Consider the following 18,449-nt stretch of genomic DNA (forward strand, 5'->3'; position numbering starts at 1 on the left):
AAAAGTACATAACCTTTTACTATATTAGAAATTTTGAAGCAATCGCTATTGATTGATAAAACTTAATTTCCAAATCGTAAAATTGGCTGTGGGCAAAAATTACTTTCAGCATCCTTAAAATCCCATGACAGATAGTGCTAAGTAAGCACAGTACTTTATGAGCCCGGTGGAAGAGAAGGTGCACGGTATCAGGGTATAAAAAACGCAATTTATTTCCTCCAGGCATGACAGCTTAATACAATTGTGGAGCCGCAAGGCACATAAATAAGTGACTGAACTCACAACCTGCAAAGTTCACACAAGTCCTAGCTAGGGGCACAAGAAATTCTTTAGTGTAGGCAATTGTGACAGTTTACTCACTGTTCACGCATCCAGATACAGGCAACTACCTAATGAAAAGAATAGGAGTACTATAAAAACATGCAGCTTAAGTAAAAGGCGTTACAAGTTGTCTAGTCAGTAGGCAGGGCTATTCCTCTGAAGAAAAGAGGGTGCAGGCCTGACGTAAGAGAAGTCCTTAAAGGGGTTTCCACCATTTGGGCTGGCAGCTGGCGAGTCCACAACAGGCATATCAGTCCAGCGCTTCTCAAAGTTGGCAACACAGTGCGTACCAGCTACTTCTGGCCTAAAGCTTGGCTCGATTGCTCGTTCTTCCAGTTTTCTCCAATTGATTGGTTTAAACCACTTGTGTCCCTTAATTTCCTCAACCCCCCGGGCTCCACAACCTAAGCGCTTCGTTGCTTCCTTCTGTAGCAGCTGCAATAGTAGAAAAACTCAATACAATGCGAATCAAGGAATTGAAATCTCTTACAACGAAGAAAAGTTGTCAATTTTCTACAGCATTTTAAGAAAACAATAATTCATATTTGTGACAAACTGGATCCTTTTAAAAGTCAACGGAAAAAAAGCATCGCAATAGATGCATTAGTGATCATGCCCAAAAGAAAACTAACACTAATTTTATTAATAACCTTCAGTTTAGGACAATTAACAATCTCATAGGTATTTGTACCTCCGTATTTTATTTGCTTCGGTACACGTTAGTTTGGTTGATTAAACAACTATGTTGGAAGTTAAGTCATTTTCCAGACCAATGTTCATAAGACTTCTAAGTTAATCCAATTAGTAATTGTCTCGCAATTTTTGCAACCACTAAAAGATACAATGATCTCAAACATTTTACGGTATCTGCAAAGATACCAGAAAACAAAATTCTAGTGGTCTAGTTCACCACTCACTCCATGCTTAAGTAGAGAAAGCCAGTTTAAAATATATCAAGTCTAATGTGAAGTAGCTCATAATTACACCAAATAATAATATATAAGATATAGATTATGAAGATGATTAACTATATCAAAACAATCAAAGAAAATAATTTCTGTGGAGTAGTGATTACCGCTTTCAACAGTGAATGTGCTTCACTTGACAAAAATGCTGGCAGCTTGATCTTGTCTTTAACTATCTTCTGCTGAATTTTGTCACGGCTCCCACCACAGAAAGGCGGCTGCAGAGGAGGTGAGAAAACATCAACAAACATTTAGCAACTCCAAAAGACCAAGCAGCTATTCAGTTCCCACGACATTACAACTAACAAATATATAGTACTACAATAACAAAAACAATGAACCAAATAATATATGTGGTCATACTGTCCCAGAAATTCCCAAAATTCACATTCATAGATATGAACATTGACTTACTGAACCAAAAAAATATGTACCGTTATACAATCAATTAAAGTATACTATCCTATGGGAATAAATCACACAATCATAACTCCACAAGAACTAGCACGGAACAGGAAAACACTTTAATTGAATTCAATAAATTGAATTGAATATTTATACACTAAGGTTTAAAGATAAGAACATTGTTACTAAATCAAAAATATTTTAGCATTTCAAAATCAATGAAAAACATTATCATCCTATTGCCAACTAAACATTTAATAAATCGTGCAATTATAACACAACAAAAACCGACAGAAAAGGAAAACTTGAACAAACCACATTTATGCTGGCTAGAGTTGTTACACAAAAAAAAAAAACTTTAAAAAGAAAGAAAATATATTATTGACATGTAAATGACATAATTAAGACTAGTGTTTTGGTTTCAGAGAACCAATAATAGTTTCTTGATATCTTCCAAAACAGGTACAAACATGTAGCTTTCAAAGAAGGTACTTCTTTTGGATAAATTTTCTTGCACCCTAAGGCAGCCAGGAAACAATAGGAAAAAACATCAAACACTGTAAAAGTGTATTATTGAGCCATGATTAGGTAGTATTTGATGCAAGTATAAGTTTGACACAGACTTCACTCCTCTTAAACCCCATAATTCATAATTTAGAGCCAATTATATTTACTAAGTGAGATTTTCCCTCAACTAGTATGCAAACAGACCCTCATACCCCCCAAAAAGACAATCTAAACTACAAAGACCCAACAGAAAAACCAGCCTTACAAATTAAGAAGGAAAGAGATGCAAACCTTTCCAGTAAGCATCTCAAACAGTAGAACACCTACGCTCCACCAATCAGCAGCCTTATCATGGCCTTTGCCTAGAATAATTTCAGGTGCCATGTACTCTAATGTACCACACATCGAATTTGATCTTGTACTCTCTTCAAATTGTTTTGCTAAGCCAAAATCAGTCAACATAACCTAGTAGATCAAAAAAGAAAAACTGTTCAGTTATTACAGGTATGGAAGCACGGTTTAAAAAGTCATTATGAAAAACATGAGGAAGGTAGGGAGGGAGGACAGTGTACATGGCCATCAGCGTCCAGTAGAATATTTTCAGGCTTCAGATCCCTGTGCATTATTCCATTTGAATGGAGATGAGAAACTGCAGAAACAATCTCCGCAGCATATATGCGTGCTAGATCCTCTCTGAACAGTAGACGAAAAATAGAACCACAAATTAATCCCGCAGATTAAAAACAGAAACAGAAGAAACAAAAAATCTCAAAGCTAAACTCACCTGAAAAGGCCTTGGTGATAAAGCTGGAAGAAGAGATGGCCCCCGTTTACAAAATCAAGCACAAGATACAGTCTGTATTTTGTCTGAAAGAGCGTAAGATGTAACATGAGTTAGCATTTTACTAACAAAGAAAACAATTCTGGATATCCATAACTTATAGTAATAAAATGTTCATTTAGATTTTGTGTAAAATACACAATGATAGTAAAAGCAGGAAGAAAAGAAAAGGGCATGCCATTTCGAAATTAAGTACCTGAAAACAGTATCTGAGTTGAACAACAAAAGGGTGTTCTATCTTTGTCCAGATATCCCTCTCAGCTTTCATGTATTCAGTATGGTTCTTCTCCATAATCTTGTCCTTCCGCATAACCTTCATGGCATATATTTCTGAAGTACCTTTCTTCCTCACTTGATATACTTTAGCAAATGCACCCTGCCCCACAACCTTCAAAATATCAAAATCTTCAATGCTAACTCTTTGGGTTTTCGAGATATTGCCGTCTTCATCTTTCAAAGACTCTTCGACAAAGGAGGATTCTTTGATGTCCTTAAAGGTCTCTTCATCAACATAATCCACTAGTTCCAGTGAATCCTCAGTCTCGTGTATGGTGAGTTTGCTAAGCTTAAGTGATTGACTAACACAAGTAGAAGGGCCAACCAGAGAATGAGATCGGGTGTGAATGACTGGTGGGTCATCATAAACCAGCTCATTCACGTCTTCTACAGGTTCACCAGTAGTGCAATCAATGTTGTTCAAATCTACAGTAACTGGGCCGAATACATCAGAGAAATCTAGCTCAACATGCTCCGTGTTCACAGTATCAGGAAGGTTTGCAGGAAAGAGTAAGTGAGTCTGTGACGGTTTGTAACCGCCCTTCGTAAAACCAGAAAACTGAGAGGAAACCATTTCTCACCGCTCAGAAATCAGGGATCCAAATATGCTGCTGCTGATGACCAAACTAAAAATGACTATAGATTAACCACCCCAAAGTTTCCCAAAACCCCCACCGCAGATGGACTCCTGTCAATGGCCTGAATCAAGAGAAAGTTGATGTAGGCAAATGGAGTTCCCAAAAACTTAGGCAGCAAGAAGAGCAAAACCCAGCAGAGGAGGTCGTTGTTCTTGTTTCCCGAAACACAGGAAACGAAGTATGCTCCAGTGGTTGCTGAACTCATGAAGATCCAATTGACAATCTGCGTTTCAATTCACCCAAAAATGGAACAAAGACGAAAAACCCAAGTTAAAATCACAATTTATGACACCAACAGAGGACGAACTCCAAAATATCCCACAAAATTTTGTTACCATAACCTAACCCAAATACATAATCATAACATACTCCACAAACAACACTGTCATAAATAACACATCACAATTCACAACGCCTAAAGAGGACGAAATTCAATGCCAAAACGTTGCAACATCAGAAACGGAAAATAAGAAGAAAAAAAAGGTTATTTTGTCATCCAACAAACTGAAATCGATATAAGCAACATTAGACAGCGAGATCTAACGGTTAAATTCGAACCACTGAATCACGAACCGGAAAAATTAGGTTAGGGTTAGCGACAAACAAAACATACCAACGGAGAAGACAATTAACAAACGGAACTGAAATTGAAGCAACCCGAAACAATGAAATCAAAATTCAAAACAAAACAAATAATTTCAAGAACGTGAGAGAGAAAGAGAGAGAGCGAGAGAGCGAGAGAGCGAGAGAGTACCAGGGAAGGGAATTGGGAAGGGGCAGGGAAGGGAATTGGGAAGGGGCAGCGAAGGGAATGCGATGATTTCTGGAATATTTGATTCCGAGCGGTGAGAGACTCGCGTCGCCACTTATAGCTTCTTTGATAGATGTATGGTTCTCTTTCCTTTACTCTCCGACACGTGGCGGTACGTGACTGGTACTTTATCGTCCCTCAAGGGATGCGAATATGCCGTTCCCTGAACTATTTTTGGGCTCAGAATTTGGAGTTAGGCCCACGTGTTTTTTTTGGGTTCTCTATTTTAGGGAATTAAAATGATTTCTTTTTCTTATAGATGAATACGGACAAGACAAGAGGAAGAAAAAGAAAAACAATGATTTATGAATGGTAGATGAAATATTATATTATTAATCATTGAAAGTGGAAGCACATAAGTTGTGTTGACCTTGTTACAGAAAAATATAAAAAAGGAGTAAAAATAGCTTAACCTAGTTTACCAAACGTTGTTATCAATTCAAAATACTTGAAAATAGGGTTGTGGGATGGATCAAAATCTACCCAATTATAGCGTATGTGTATATCTATCTCAATGTGTTTTTAGCCAGCAACAACCGAACATAACAAAACAAATAAAACTTTTTTTTTTCTAAAATGAAAGGAAAGTAAGAAATTAAAAATTTAATCAAAATTACGAAAAATTAATTTAAAACATTGAATTTAAACTTTAATTGTTTTAAGAGAAGGAATAAAATAAAAAATTATTTAAGATATTTTTAATATAATCTAAAATTAAATTTGTTATTATTAATTTATTAAAAAGTTAAAAAAGAATTATGATCAATAATAATGTTTTAAAGTTTAAAATTATATTTTATTTTCTATTCGTCTTTTTTCTACGAACTATTATCATAATAATAATAAATTTTATTTTACATTATATTACAAAATTAGTATTACAAAACTAAAATTTATTCACTTTTAAATAATTTGTATTTTTTCTATCAAAGCAATTAAAATTTACTTTCAACATTTTTAAGTAATTATTTTAAATTTTTTATTTTTATTTTCAATGCTTGATTTTTTTAACTTTTTTCGTCTTCGAAAAAATCTTTTCACAATTCAACTTTTGGGAAGTTGAATTTCGAAGTAATTTCTGATAAGAACATAAAAAATTCAGTTAAAATTTTGACTTCCATCCATTTAAAAAAAATGTGTTATACTATATTTGTTTGCAGATTTTAAAATATATTAATTTTGTAATATATTTAGAATAAAATATTTTACTACTATAATAATTTGTAAAAAACTAATTGAAATAAAATATAATTTTAAGATTTTAGAATATTATTGTATTTGCTCTTATTATTATTGATCATAAAAATTTTTCTTTTTCAATAAATTAATGATAGTAGATTTAGTTTTAAATTATATTAAAAAATTTATAATTTTTATTTTATTTTATTCCTTCTCTTAAAATAATTAAAATTTAAAATTAATATTTTAATTAATTAATTTTTCATAATTTTAATTTTAGTTTTAAATTTTTTTTCTTCTCATTTTAGAAAAACAGAAAAAAAAAAAACAAATAAGGCAATATGAAGAAATAATGTTCCTGTATTTAAGGAAATAATGTTCCAATAAATTTACTTAAATAATTTTCTTTAAAAAAAATATTATTCTATAAAAACGATCTTAGAAAAGCAAAACAAAAATTAAATAGGTTCATTTAAAAAAATAATGTTCCAACAGATCTATTTAGGAAAATAATATTTGAATAGGTTTATTTAAATCATCTTTCTTAATAATTTCAGAAAATCCATTTTACCACCTTTAATCGGAAACTAGTTATGCACATGTATTGAATGAAATAATAAATAATTATTTATGACATAATAAAGTATTATAATAAGTTATGGTTACTAAGTATAAATATGTATAAATGATAGCACGGTTATAGTTTAATGAGTAGCAGGCCAATAAATAGTAAATAAATGAATAAACATTTAAAGAATAAAAAAGTATTACCTTGCTAAAATGAAACCCAAATTCTCCTCTTCTCTTCTCTGCTACGGTGTTTCTGAGGGAGGAGAGTTTGATAGAAAAGAATGGGAATTTGGGTTAGAGAAGGAATGAAAGAGAATCACTGTGTCATCCCTCTTCCTTTATACAACAACCAACACCTGGAATTTGCGTTAGCCTCGTGTCACTGTCACCCACCGCTCGTGCCAAAGTTCACCTCCTAAATCTTTTGTTTTTCAATCCAGTGGCTTTCGTTTACTGTGAACTTTCCTCCGTTGGATTCCGATCACAGGAGGACAATTATTGATAAACATGGGCTCTTCAGCCCAATACAAACCGAGTTGATTGAGATTCTACTTTCTGCACCCCATAATTTCTTCACGTAGCTCACAGCTTTACAAAATGACTATTTTATCATTCGTAAAACTGATTTTCAGATTATATGTTCTGGAAAATTTTCAGAATAATCTTTCTGAAATGCATCAAAATATATTTTACATTAAGAGAACAAAATATGTTTTGCATTAGTTGCTTCTTCTTACATCTCCAACCACTTCTCCTTTATCTCAAAAATAAATTAAAATTTTCAATTTGTCCTTCAGATAAAAATAATTACTTTTTAACATCTGGTATATATATAAAAAGGATTTTGACATCCATAATATATATATATATATCTCGACATCTCGTAAAGAAAAAAAGTGTTATAGATATCAATATTAGTAAAATAGAATTGAATATTGAATGTCAATATCCGTAACGGATAAAATTGAAAAAAAATAAGATACTAAATATTGATATCTGTAAAACAAATTAAGCTATCGGAGGTGGATAAATAAGAATGAGAGAAAGTAATTATTTATAACTGAAGGGCAAAATGAAAATTTTAAAATTTTTTGAAATACAGGAGAAGTGGTCAAAGATACAGGAAGAAAGACTTTGCATTAAGAGTATGTTTGCTAAATACTAATTATTTAAAACTAATTCTTACAAAGGTAAAACCACGAAAGTGAATTTTATTTGTTAGTATAAAGTTTTCTTTATTCATACTAAATGTAAAACTCAAACATGAATTAAGACTATGTTGATAGATAAAAAGATTGATAATTATGATAATATTTTAGTAAATAGTCAATATATCTATACAGAAAAATGCCAAAAAAGAAAAAGAAATTCGGAAAACTCCAATTATCTAATAGACTAATTTCCCTAATTTCTAAACATCCGTTGTTGATTACCTTTCTACTTTTCCTCTACACTCATTCCATACATTACTCCTTCGTATCCCTTCTTCTGCATCTGCTTCTTCTGGTTCTGCTTCAACATACTCAACAACACGCAACACCATATTCTAATGCTGTAAAATTTGTACCATGCTACTTTCGTGCCTTGTCTCTGTCTACCCCTTCACTCACTATGACTGAGTTTCTCGCCACAAACCCTCTCACCCTTTCAGCTGCAGAATCTCCAAGATTCCCCTTCCTCGATTCGCGCCAAACTCATACACCCAGAACCCAACTTAACCCAAGTTCCCGCGTCCCCTTCTCTTCCAAACCCTCCAAAACCAGTTGCAATAACAAAAGTGTATTTTGGGCGCTCAGCTCCCGCTCCAATGAAGGCCCATCAAGGGGCTATGGCTTTTACAACGAACTTGAATTTGAAGAAGTAAAGGAAAAGACTTTTGGGTTGGAGGGAAACCCTGTTGGTGAAGATTCTGCCACTGAAAGTGGGTCTGTCCCGTTTGATGGAGTGGAAGGTGGTGATGATAAGGGAGAAGGTGATTTGGTTCGGGTTCAGGGGGGTGCAGATGGGGATGGCAATGATTTGAAGAAAGATGATGATGTTGATCAAGGTGAGAATGAGAAATTTGGAGGTAAACGTGTGAGAAGAGGTAAACAGGTAATTAGAAGGTCGAATTTGTTGGCCAAGCAGGTGATAAGCATTCGCTCTGCCCTTAGCATGGGGTTTGTCTCGCAACTTTGGGTGGACACCACCTCTGTGAGTCTTGAAAGTAGTTGCTCAATCTCAGTTCTGTGCAGTTTGTTTTGCTAGCATGTCTCTAGAATACAATTTTTTTTGTCATGGAGTCTGTTAATAGTGTTTGTTTGTTTTGTTGGTGTGATGTCTTATTTGTAGGACAAAGAAATTAACTTGTTTATGCATTTATTCTTTTGGTGGATTCCATTTTCAGTGGATGGTGTTGTTTGTGGAGGTGAGGCCGAACTTGCTTTCTGGGGATTCAGAGAAATTCCTTCTGGAAGATATCAGCCAGGTATAAGAAGTTTGGATTCAGGAGAGTTTTTTTTTTCTGATTTAGGCTTGATCCCTCTCTCGGTTGAATATGTACATGCCAGCTTCAAACATACTTAGTCTTAATCCAAGTATTGCTTTTGCATCAGTTTTGTGGAATTTTTTTGCTTTTTTGTTTTTTTTTTGGCCTGCAATAACATAAAAGATATTACTTAGGGATTTCCTCAGTGGAAAGGGGGCTCTAAATCTTTTTTGTCAAAAATGTCCGATGGATCGAATGTTCTGATGGCAAATTGCCAACAAGTGACTTCTTGGGTATTCTGCTGTTCCTTTTTCAGGTTGGAGATGTCGTCCTTGTCCAAGATGAAAGTGTAATAGATAATGAATTTAAAATGATTGGATTGGAGACACTGGTATGTTTTACTGTTTTTAATTATTCAAACTTGAGGATCATTTTCTTTCACATGATTTATTTGAGTTCATAGTGTGGCACAATATGGATAAGACGTTGTCTTTGTGTATTATACGGTACTCAAACTCTTGGTGTTGCTGAAGCAGTGCAGATTAATATTTAATGCAATGACCATAACCTTGCCTTAGAGGGAGATATTATGTCGAATAACGAATCTAAGCTTGTATCAGTGACTTTTTTTTTCCAGGGTTGGCAAACTATGTGAACATAACCTCTGATATGATATTGTATGTCAGATGTCTTAGCTGCCTTTCTAAATAATCAATTTTTCTATTTAAGTATTTATGAAGGCAGATCTCAAAATCTTTTATTTAAATGTGTTCTAAATATCCTGACATTGGTTATTGGGTTGAAAAATAAGATTTTATCCTTTAGCTAACATTAGCAGTGGAGTTAGGTGATGATTGACAAAGCTAGCATGCTTAGCTTTTACATCTTAGCCGTATACAAGTACCTGTTGGAATAGTTACCGGAGTAATTTGCAAACCTTGTTAGGGTTTGATTCGAAATTCTTAGTTTCCGTGTAAATTATTGCAAATAATGTGTAAATAAGGCAACCTACTACTCAACACGGATTGGGATAAAGAATTTATTGGCGAGATCTAAATTCTCTATGGTTATTTGAAACTGGAAACTTATCCGATTCTTTCAAATTAGAGTAATAAGACCACCGTTATTGCTTAGCAAAACAAGAACCTCGGTACACAGCATGCCAGCATGGATAGTCAATGCCATATGCCACAACTAGATAAAATTAAGTACTTGATAAGTTGGATGAATGCCACTGAAAGAATCAGATAAGTTCATAACTCCTGGGTTTGCACTATCAGGGTGATTCTGCTTGACACTGGGTAATTGCAATAAATTTTCTTAATATTTTCCAAAATGAAATAGCCATTTGAGTTGTTAGCTGAGTAGCTTGATCTGATAAAAGTGACTAGATATCTTAATATGTTGCTATTTGCTAGGTTGGATACAAAGTTGTAACACCCTCTCAACGGAACATTGGAAAGGTTATAAATCTCTTGACCTTGTTGTTTTCACTTATTCTTTTATCTTCGTTATCTAATTGTGGAAATCTTAACGTGTAGGTGCGTGGGTACACTTTCTGCATCAATTCAGGTGCTGTTGAAGAACTTGAACTAGATTCATTTGGACTATCAATCATTCCATCAAGCTTGGTAAGTAGGTGGCTTCTTTGTAAGATTAATAGTACATGTACAGAGCTAGATTGCATGCAAATTTTGTCATTTAATAGGAAATACCAAACTTATGCTCTGGGGGAGGTAACCCAGGAGCTATTTTGTTTAATGATGATCATTCTAGGCATGTCCGGTGGAGGCCATATTCTAGAGGTTAATAGTAACAAGCTTAAAGCTTGGTATGCTTTAATTCATTGACGGAGTTAGTATCTACGAAAAATATATCAATATTATATCTTTTAGAACATTTTAGAGGTATCTTAAGATAAGTTTCCTCATTTCCTTGGTTTCCACCTGTCTTTATTATCTCATGATGTTTCCTTACTTGGATAGGAAACCATCTAGTTTTATTTAGTATATAAATAGGGGTTCTTGCTTTATGTTTGATCATCCCATGTCACAGAGCCTAATCTACTGGACAATTTTATTCAATCTCTCTGTTCTCTCAACTTCTTCCTTCAATAAAAAATTTGTTGAAATTAACCCTCTGGGCTGATTCTGGACAACTAAAATGGAAAGGCGTTATTGGAAAAGAAAATATTTATTTTATGCTTCTAAATTCCAATGTAATAAATGCTTTATTTTCTAATAAAATCTTTGGCCCTTGATTGTCACGCATCATAATCTACTAGAAAATGTTACTGAATGACTCTGTTCTCTCAACTTCCTCCTTCAAAATAGTTTTGATAAAATTAACCCTCAGGGCTGATTTTTAGACAACTAAGTTGGAAAGGCTTTATTGGAAAGTAAAATATTGAGTTATCCTTCTAATGGTGAGTTAACAATTGGAATAAATTTTGGCCAATTTTTATTAGTCGGTGACTAAATTGCTGAATTTGATTTGGTGGATTAAATTGAGAATTAGTTTTTGTCTGAGTTATTTTAAGAACATAGAAAATGCTGATCTTTTATGAGAAGACTTCCATACGATAATGTCAAACTTAGCATTATCTTATATTAGACTTAGCTTCACTAGTCTTATGGGCTCCACTTGGATCAAAATCCTGGATCCACGCTAATATCTTAGGACTTGTAAGGATTTACTCTATAAATTTATAACATCTAGAGCATGTTAAAATTTTGATTGTTTCTAGGGATTTCTGTAAAAGTTCTCACAGCTTTCGATAACAAGTAACGATCACAAAAAAATTGGCTCATCCAGATACACATGTTAACATTTTAGGTGAGTACCTACTCTTTGCTGGTTGAGGACGTTCTGGAGGTAGTATCTGATGCAGTTGTTGTGCATGAAGCTGCAGCTTTACGCATTCAAAGGCTTTCTAAGGTACCTTTACTTTCATCAATAAAACTGCTATGTTTGCTTAATGATTTTCTTCTCATCTGTTTCTTGACTGCTGTAAACGTTTCTTCTTCAATGATTCGGGTTCTAAATCCTGTCTAGTTTTCTTGCTGGAAACATAAATAGACAATCACACTTATTATGAACTAGTGTCAACGAATAGAAGCACAGGCCCTTGTGTAGTGTGTCTACTTTTATAAAGAAGAAGAAAGTAATAAAATACTCAAATTTATGAAGGATTTGAAATTGAATTAAGTCTTTTTATAAATTTATTATGAACAAAGTTCTTAAACTTTTTTTTTAAATAAATGAAGACTCTATACTAGGTTTGCCTCTGTTTTTCTATTTAACTAATTTTTTTATGAATTTATAAGGCAAGTAAAATTATTCTCTTATAGTAATTTTCAAATTGAGTTCAAGTTAATTTTCGTATGATTTTAAAGCAAGCTACTGATAATTATTATATATTATTAAAAAATATATTTAACTATTTCCATTATGATCCTGTTTAAGTATTATCCAACCAATGAACAAGCAATGAATACATTCTCAATTACCTAGTTTAGTTTCAAAAACATTGACCTTTCTGGTACTGTTTTTGTCATTATAGAATAAATAATGTGAAAGAACTTCGATAGAGAGAAGTTAACATTTTTTCTTCTGTAAGTGTTTACATCTTCAATATGGAATTCAGTGCAGGAAACTGATTGAACTTTGTTGTTTTTTGTCATTAAAATAATAAGCCCATTTATTCTGTCCTGCTTATCATAAACCAACCTATTTTGTTTGTGGTAGGGTTTTTTGGGGAATCACAATGTGAGAACCTCGGTAGATTATGACTCCGAACAATCTGAGACATATGGTCAAATTTCAAGGAGAAGAAAAAGTGTGGGAAGAAAAAAACCCAATCATAAAGAATGGGATGATGAAGATAATTGGGAGCTTCCAATGGATTATCTCTGATTCTTATGGATTTTCTGCTAAATTTCATGTGAAACATTTATTTATTAAAAATTATGGAAGTTGAAATAAACCTGTTATAAACACCGAAAGGGAATATTTTATTTCCTTTTGACCTTTGGTGAGATGTAGGCCTTCATTTATTTGTACAGTTAGTTTCATTGAAATTGAAAAAATATATATTTGTTTTAGCAATCTCTTACCTGTAGTTTTACAATGATATTTTTTTTACCACTGAATAAGGTTTTCTTTAAAGCTTATAGTATCATGTAATGTTTTGTTTTTAATTACAATGCTTTTTCTATCCAATTATTTTTGTCATTTTATCTTACTAATTATGACTCAGTGAAATATAACTGACATCGCTGATGAAATTCTTGAAAGTTTCCTTAAATAATTTGCATAAATCTAACTATAATGTTGACAATTATAGTAAAACTTTTACTCAAGAAGTCTTGTATTAATATTTTCTTGTTTCTTTCAATTTAAAGGGACATGTTATTTCAAAACTAATAATGGACGTGCTCACTAAAGTCAATAATGACTCGTACATCAAAACCGTAAATTCAAAAGAGCACAAAAAAATGATTAAGAGTTTCAAAAAGTTTCTTTGACATATTGATACTGAGTTCTTATTTGCTTTATGAATTCCAATTCAAACATTAAAAACATAAAATATCTATCCTTTTAGACAGTTTGAACATCAGCACCAAATAAAATTTGATTTCAAGAAGAAAATAGAAAGCATTCAATGATAATGTAAAAGAATTATATTCATTTAAAATAAATTAAATTGAATATGTTCATAACTTGTCTATACCTTTATTAATAAGCCGGCATTGTTGCTGCGTGTTGCTATTAACAGAAATTTCCCGCTTAATGACATCTGCATAAATTTGTTATAAAATATATGATTTAAAACTTGTGATTAATAAGTTTAAATCTAAGTGTTAACTATGCGAATCTATAGAAGAGAGAATCCAATGTATTTCTTTTTAAAAGCAAAATAATTCATAAGCAAAGCCCTACCCCAATAAAAAAAGGCACTAGCCGTTAGCGCCTGTCTGGTTCAAATTCAAAACTCGTCGTCTCGAATCCCTTTTATACCTTTCCCTTCAGTTCCCAGTCCCATATCAATAACAAACCAACCAAACACGGCATAAAACCAAATGCAAACAACAATGCAGACACAAATGATAACTCCGACGACCGGAGCACCGAAGATCCGGCCGCGATCTGGCCGGACGCCGCTTCAGCTCAAGAACTCTCCCGCCGATCCCATCCAGCCTTCCGCCAAGCCCAAGCCCAAGCCCGACCGGTCGTATTTCGAGATTTCATTGATCGACAAAGAGAACAATCCAATGGCCGCCGTCTTGATTCCGGCAGCTGCGCCGCCGGAGACGTCTCTGGCAGAGGAGCTCAGCGCGGTCAAGAAGAAGTTAGAGAGGATGAAAGCGGACAAGGACAGAACGGAGAAAATACTGAACGAGAAACACGCGATGCTGGACGTGAAGATGAAGGAGATGGAAGAGCGAGGGGAGATTCAGAAGAACCTCGAAATCGAGGTTGACCGGTTGTTCCGTTTGAAGGAACTCAAGAATCGCTGCATGGTTTGTACAACAATAACAGCACATATTATGTTCGATTCGTTTCAATTCCGATTTCTCGACGCTGATTTTTCTTTTTCTTATTGCAACAGAGAGTTTCTCCTATGCGAACGCTCAGGGAGAAGGAACAAGGAAAGATCGTGAACGAAGCGCCATCGACATCGGAGGTACGCGCATGTGGTGTTCTTGAGTTTTTGAATTCATTAACCGAATGAAGAAGTAGTATTAAGAATTGTACCTTTGTTTTTGTATGAAGAAGGTTAAAACGGAGGAAACGGTGGCGTCGGAATCGGATTCGGAATCGGAATCTGTTGGCCGCGAATGCCAAGTTCTGCAGAGTCCAGGTTCAGCTTGTTCACAAACTAATACTACAACACACACAAAATCAGATAGTTGAGACATTATCTCTCATGAATTTTCCATACATAATGGCTCGTTATGTTTGTTTCAAAAATCCGTGTTATTTCACATTGCAATTTGTACTTTTCTGTTTAGAGAAAGAAAATGGCTCATAGTATTATATTATATTGCTGATAAACTTGTGCATTCTGTTTTACCTATTTTGTTTCGCTATTGCTCGATAATCACAGTTTATTCAGTAGCTGACTAATAAGAAAATATAAATAATCTATTCTCGAATAGAGAATTACAGCTTCTGTGTTTTTTTTTTTTAAATCCGAAAGCACTGAAGTTCATTCACCTAATTGAAGTATTTAAATTCAAAAATTGAAATGTGTTTTCACCATATTTATAGTTCACAGTTTCCTCTAAAGATACTTTCTGGAGATTTCATGTCGGTTCATAATCAAATTAAACATAAAAATTTACTGTGCCTTATTGTGAAAAATTTCCCCAATCATTTTCAAAGAAATTATACAAATAAACTCTGTTTGACCTATGATACACAGATACATGATACACAAATATAATATGTTATTTTGAAGATAATAAAATATGACACATATATATAAAAAATATACAATTTTTTGAAAATTTATAAGAAATAAATTATTGTATAAATTTAAATTAAAATCAAATATATTAAATATTTTTAATATAAAAATTTATAAATCATTGTTATCGATATATATAAGATATTTTATTTATAAAAATTAATAAATATTTTAAAATATGATCAGATATAAATACGCATCAAATAGAAATATGTGAAACAAATTTGAAGTATGACGAGCAAAACCTTTTATGTTCAGAGATCCGGTCCTTAAAAACCGATTTCTCGTTGTTGATTACGCGTCAGTGATAACAAAACTGGGACATGGCTTTTGTTTTTTGTATATTTTATAGAACTATATTTGATAAATAAACTTTTCAAAAATATTTTGGCAACTTTAATTAATAATTAATGTATTTAACATTATTAATCATATGTAGAGTTTATTACTTTTAATAATAATTAATATAAAGGGATGCTATTAAAACAAGTACTAATTATTGCAACTATTTAATTTAAATTATCAGTATCATTAAAATTAATAATAAACATATTTATGAGTAACAGTAATAATTACTACTTATTTTAAAATTATGTTAAAACAAAATTAATAAAATATTAAAAATCTATTTTGAAATGTTAAAATTAAAATGTTGATTTCAATAAAAAAAAAGTTCAAAACTATTATTGTTTTAAGTCATACATAATTCTTTTAAATACTAATTTTAATATCAGAATTTATACTCATAAATTTAAATTATTATTTTTAATTAGATTTATTACTAACAATTTTAATAGTATATAAAAATTATTAAACTAGTAATTTTCTAATTAGTAATATAAAAAATTATAATTGATTCTAGTTATCAATTTGAATCTTGTATACAAACAGATAAATGTTATATATATATATATATATATATATATATATATATATATATATATATATATATATATATATATATATATATATATTGATAACTATGAGATGAATGAATTTTATTATTATTATTCTAAGTTTGATTTATTGTTAAAAATAATAAGTATAACAATTATTTTAACTAAATTTATTATGCAAACTAAATATATCATTCCTACTTTATTTTAAAATATAATTATTTTTAATAGAATTTCTCTAAAAAAAATTCTTTGTTATAGTAAATTAGTCTATTAAAATGGTGTATTTGAACCCATTATTTTAGGGGGTAGACTAAGTTTTCTCACAACTTTAATATATTAATATTTGTGAATTTAACAATACTATTTACTGGTTTTATAATCCATGTTTCATGATAATGTCATATAATATAATATATATATATATATATATATATATATATATATAATTAATTAATTAATGTTTTTTAACCTTAATTTGTGTATAGTATGTAGTTTATAATGTAAGAAAAGTGGAATAACTTTTATGGGTTTTTTTTCTTGTGAAGTTTGTGAAAAAGATAAGTTGTTAATATTTTTTTAATTACGTTACGTTAAGTGTGAATCTTAATTGTTTGTATAATATTGATGTTATTTATTTAAATAATATCATCTAGGAATTAATAATAAATGAAAGACAGTAGTAAGAAAACTTACCCCACATTGTGAAAAAGGTAAAGAATATAATTCGTGGGAAAAAATATAATTTGTCAAATTATATTGTATATTGTTTTTAGTTTTGTATTAAACACATGCAAAAAATAAATAATGATATTCTATAAGAAGACTTAAGAAGATGTCTACTGATATTTCAATTTATGTTACGACATTTATATATATTTGATACTTACTTTACTCATACTTATCAATGAAGTATCTAATATATAAATCAACAATATTTTTACGATGACAATATTTTATAAATTTTTATGTTGAAAATATTTAATCATTTTATTTTAATTTGGATTCACAAAATAATAATCACATATTTCTCTCTTTTTTTCTTAAAAAAGTGTATATTTTTCAATATGCATATATCATATGTCATGTCATATTATTTTCAAAATTATTGTATCGGTGTATCATATATGTGTTGCATTTGATACATGTATCGTATTTGTGCATCATAGATATGTGCACTTAAACCAAATGTACAAACATTTATATAAAAACGATTGAGGATAATTGACTTGACCAATAATACATTTTGGTCAATAGTTGAAGAACATGTTACAAATATTTTGCAAATAATTGGATATAACGTAAATAATTGAACTATTTTTATTATTTTTTTCATTGATCGGGAGAAACAGTTAATTGACACTTTTATAATGTGTTGAATGTGATAATAATATTGGAGATAGAATTTTTAGGTCAATAACTAGAACTATTGTGCAATTCCACATTCTTAACAACAACACATTTTACTCATATTTTAAGGTAATAATGTGGTAAATTGAAGTGTTGGTTGACATATACAGAATAACTACAACATATCATTATCATTTTTGTTACCCTTTGGGATTTTTGGAGGTCATAGATGGAGCTCATGTACGAGTTAAGGTGTCAAGATCAAAGCCATTTGCTTTAGTGGAATAAAATATTATGTAATGCAAAATTAATTTCTGGCTCGTGCTTTTGATATGAAGTTCATATATGTTATAGTTAGGCGGAATGAATAACATTTTATTCAAAAATATTGAAGGTTATGTCTTGTGACCAGGGGCGGACTATAGTTATGACTAAGGGGGGCCACAACCACTCTTTTTTTTATATATATTTATATAATTTTAAATGTATTTTTTAAAAATTAAATTTTTTAATATATTTTAATATTTGATATTTTTTAAAAAATTATGCATTTATATCTATTTATAAAAAAATTTCTTTTTGTTGTTTATATTTATTTTTCAATCTTATCTTTTAAATGTTTTTTAAATAAAAATAATTATTTTATTAATATTATATTTTAAGTGATTATTTTCTTAATTTAAACAATTTTATTTTTATTTTTTAAAATTAATTATTATAAATAAAAGTTAAATATTATAAAACTATAAAA

The 18,449-nt window shown here is 31.2% G+C and overlaps 3 protein-coding genes across 6 annotated transcripts; 2 read left to right on the top strand and 1 right to left on the bottom strand.

The window, feature by feature from the left end:
- Nucleotides 1-188: 188 nt before the first annotated feature.
- Nucleotides 189-6,823, bottom strand: LOC114185109 (serine/threonine-protein kinase AtPK2/AtPK19-like). 3 transcript variants are annotated; one of them, XM_028072625.1, is made up of 8 exons: nt 6,715-6,821; nt 4,708-4,932; nt 3,236-4,176; nt 2,983-3,065; nt 2,771-2,891; nt 2,490-2,663; nt 1,397-1,504; nt 397-756 (listed from the first exon to the last, which is right to left on the bottom strand). In XM_028072625.1, exons 3-8 carry the CDS (start codon nt 3,887-3,889, stop codon nt 457-459), a joined length of 1,440 nt encoding a protein of 479 aa, XP_027928426.1. In that variant the 5' UTR covers nt 3,890-4,176; nt 4,708-4,932; nt 6,715-6,821; the 3' UTR covers nt 397-456. The 3 variants fall into 3 exon arrangements, with proteins under 3 accessions (XP_027928428.1, XP_027928426.1, XP_027928427.1); XM_028072626.1 differs by lacking the exon at nt 4,708-4,932 and having other exon boundaries at nt 6,715-6,823; XM_028072627.1 differs by lacking the exons at nt 4,708-4,932; nt 6,715-6,821 and having other exon boundaries at nt 189-756; nt 3,236-3,889.
- Nucleotides 6,824-7,935: 1,112 nt separating this feature from the next.
- On the top strand, nt 7,936-13,017 carry LOC114185905. The gene is made up of 7 exons (XM_028073855.1): nt 7,936-8,706; nt 8,900-8,980; nt 9,297-9,371; nt 10,399-10,443; nt 10,522-10,611; nt 11,816-11,917; nt 12,728-13,017. The coding sequence occupies exons 1-7, from the start codon at nt 8,125-8,127 to the stop codon at nt 12,893-12,895; spliced, it is 1,143 nt and encodes a 380-aa protein (XP_027929656.1). The 5' UTR covers nt 7,936-8,124; the 3' UTR covers nt 12,896-13,017.
- A 973-nt stretch (nt 13,018-13,990) lies between these two features.
- On the top strand, nt 13,991-15,037 carry LOC114185758. 2 transcript variants are annotated; one of them, XM_028073662.1, is made up of 3 exons: nt 13,991-14,502; nt 14,592-14,666; nt 14,759-15,037. In XM_028073662.1, exons 1-3 carry the CDS (start codon nt 14,062-14,064, stop codon nt 14,894-14,896), a joined length of 654 nt encoding a protein of 217 aa, XP_027929463.1. In that variant the 5' UTR covers nt 13,991-14,061; the 3' UTR covers nt 14,897-15,037. The 2 variants fall into 2 exon arrangements, with proteins under 2 accessions (XP_027929463.1, XP_027929462.1); XM_028073661.1 differs by having other exon boundaries at nt 13,992-14,502; nt 14,756-15,037.
- The last annotated feature ends 3,412 nt before the right edge of the window (nt 15,038-18,449 follow it).

Source organism: Vigna unguiculata, chromosome 5, assembly GCF_004118075.2.
Source record: "Vigna unguiculata cultivar IT97K-499-35 chromosome 5, ASM411807v1, whole genome shotgun sequence".
NCBI classification, from domain to species: domain Eukaryota; kingdom Viridiplantae; phylum Streptophyta; class Magnoliopsida; order Fabales; family Fabaceae; genus Vigna; species Vigna unguiculata.

Bases quoted from the DNA above. Each gene is read 5' to 3' on its own strand.
- LOC114185109 (XM_028072627.1), bottom strand. From the start codon at position 3,889: ATGGTTTCCTCTCAGTTTTCTGGTTTTACGAAGGGCGGTTACAAACCG. The intron at 2,664-2,770 runs GTACACTGTCCT...TTGATCTACTAG, and splicing joins TACTGGACGCTGATGGCCAT to GTTATGTTGACTGATTTTGG. The intron at 757-1,396 runs GTAATCACTACT...CTACTATTGCAG, and splicing joins CACATTCACTGTTGAAAGCG to CTGCTACAGAAGGAAGCAAC.
- LOC114185905 (XM_028073855.1), top strand. From the start codon at position 8,125: ATGACTGAGTTTCTCGCCACAAACCCTCTCACCCTTTCAGCTGCAGAA. The intron at 8,707-8,899 runs GTGAGTCTTGAA...TTCCATTTTCAG, and splicing joins TTTGGGTGGACACCACCTCT to TGGATGGTGTTGTTTGTGGA. The intron at 9,372-10,398 runs GTATGTTTTACT...GCTATTTGCTAG, and splicing joins TGATTGGATTGGAGACACTG to GTTGGATACAAAGTTGTAAC.
- LOC114185758 (XM_028073661.1), top strand. From the start codon at position 14,062: ATGCAAACAACAATGCAGACACAAATGATAACTCCGACGACCGGAGCA. The intron at 14,503-14,591 runs GTTTGTACAACA...TTATTGCAACAG, and splicing joins AACTCAAGAATCGCTGCATG to AGAGTTTCTCCTATGCGAAC. The intron at 14,667-14,755 runs GTACGCGCATGT...TTTTGTATGAAG, and splicing joins AAGCGCCATCGACATCGGAG to AAGGTTAAAACGGAGGAAAC.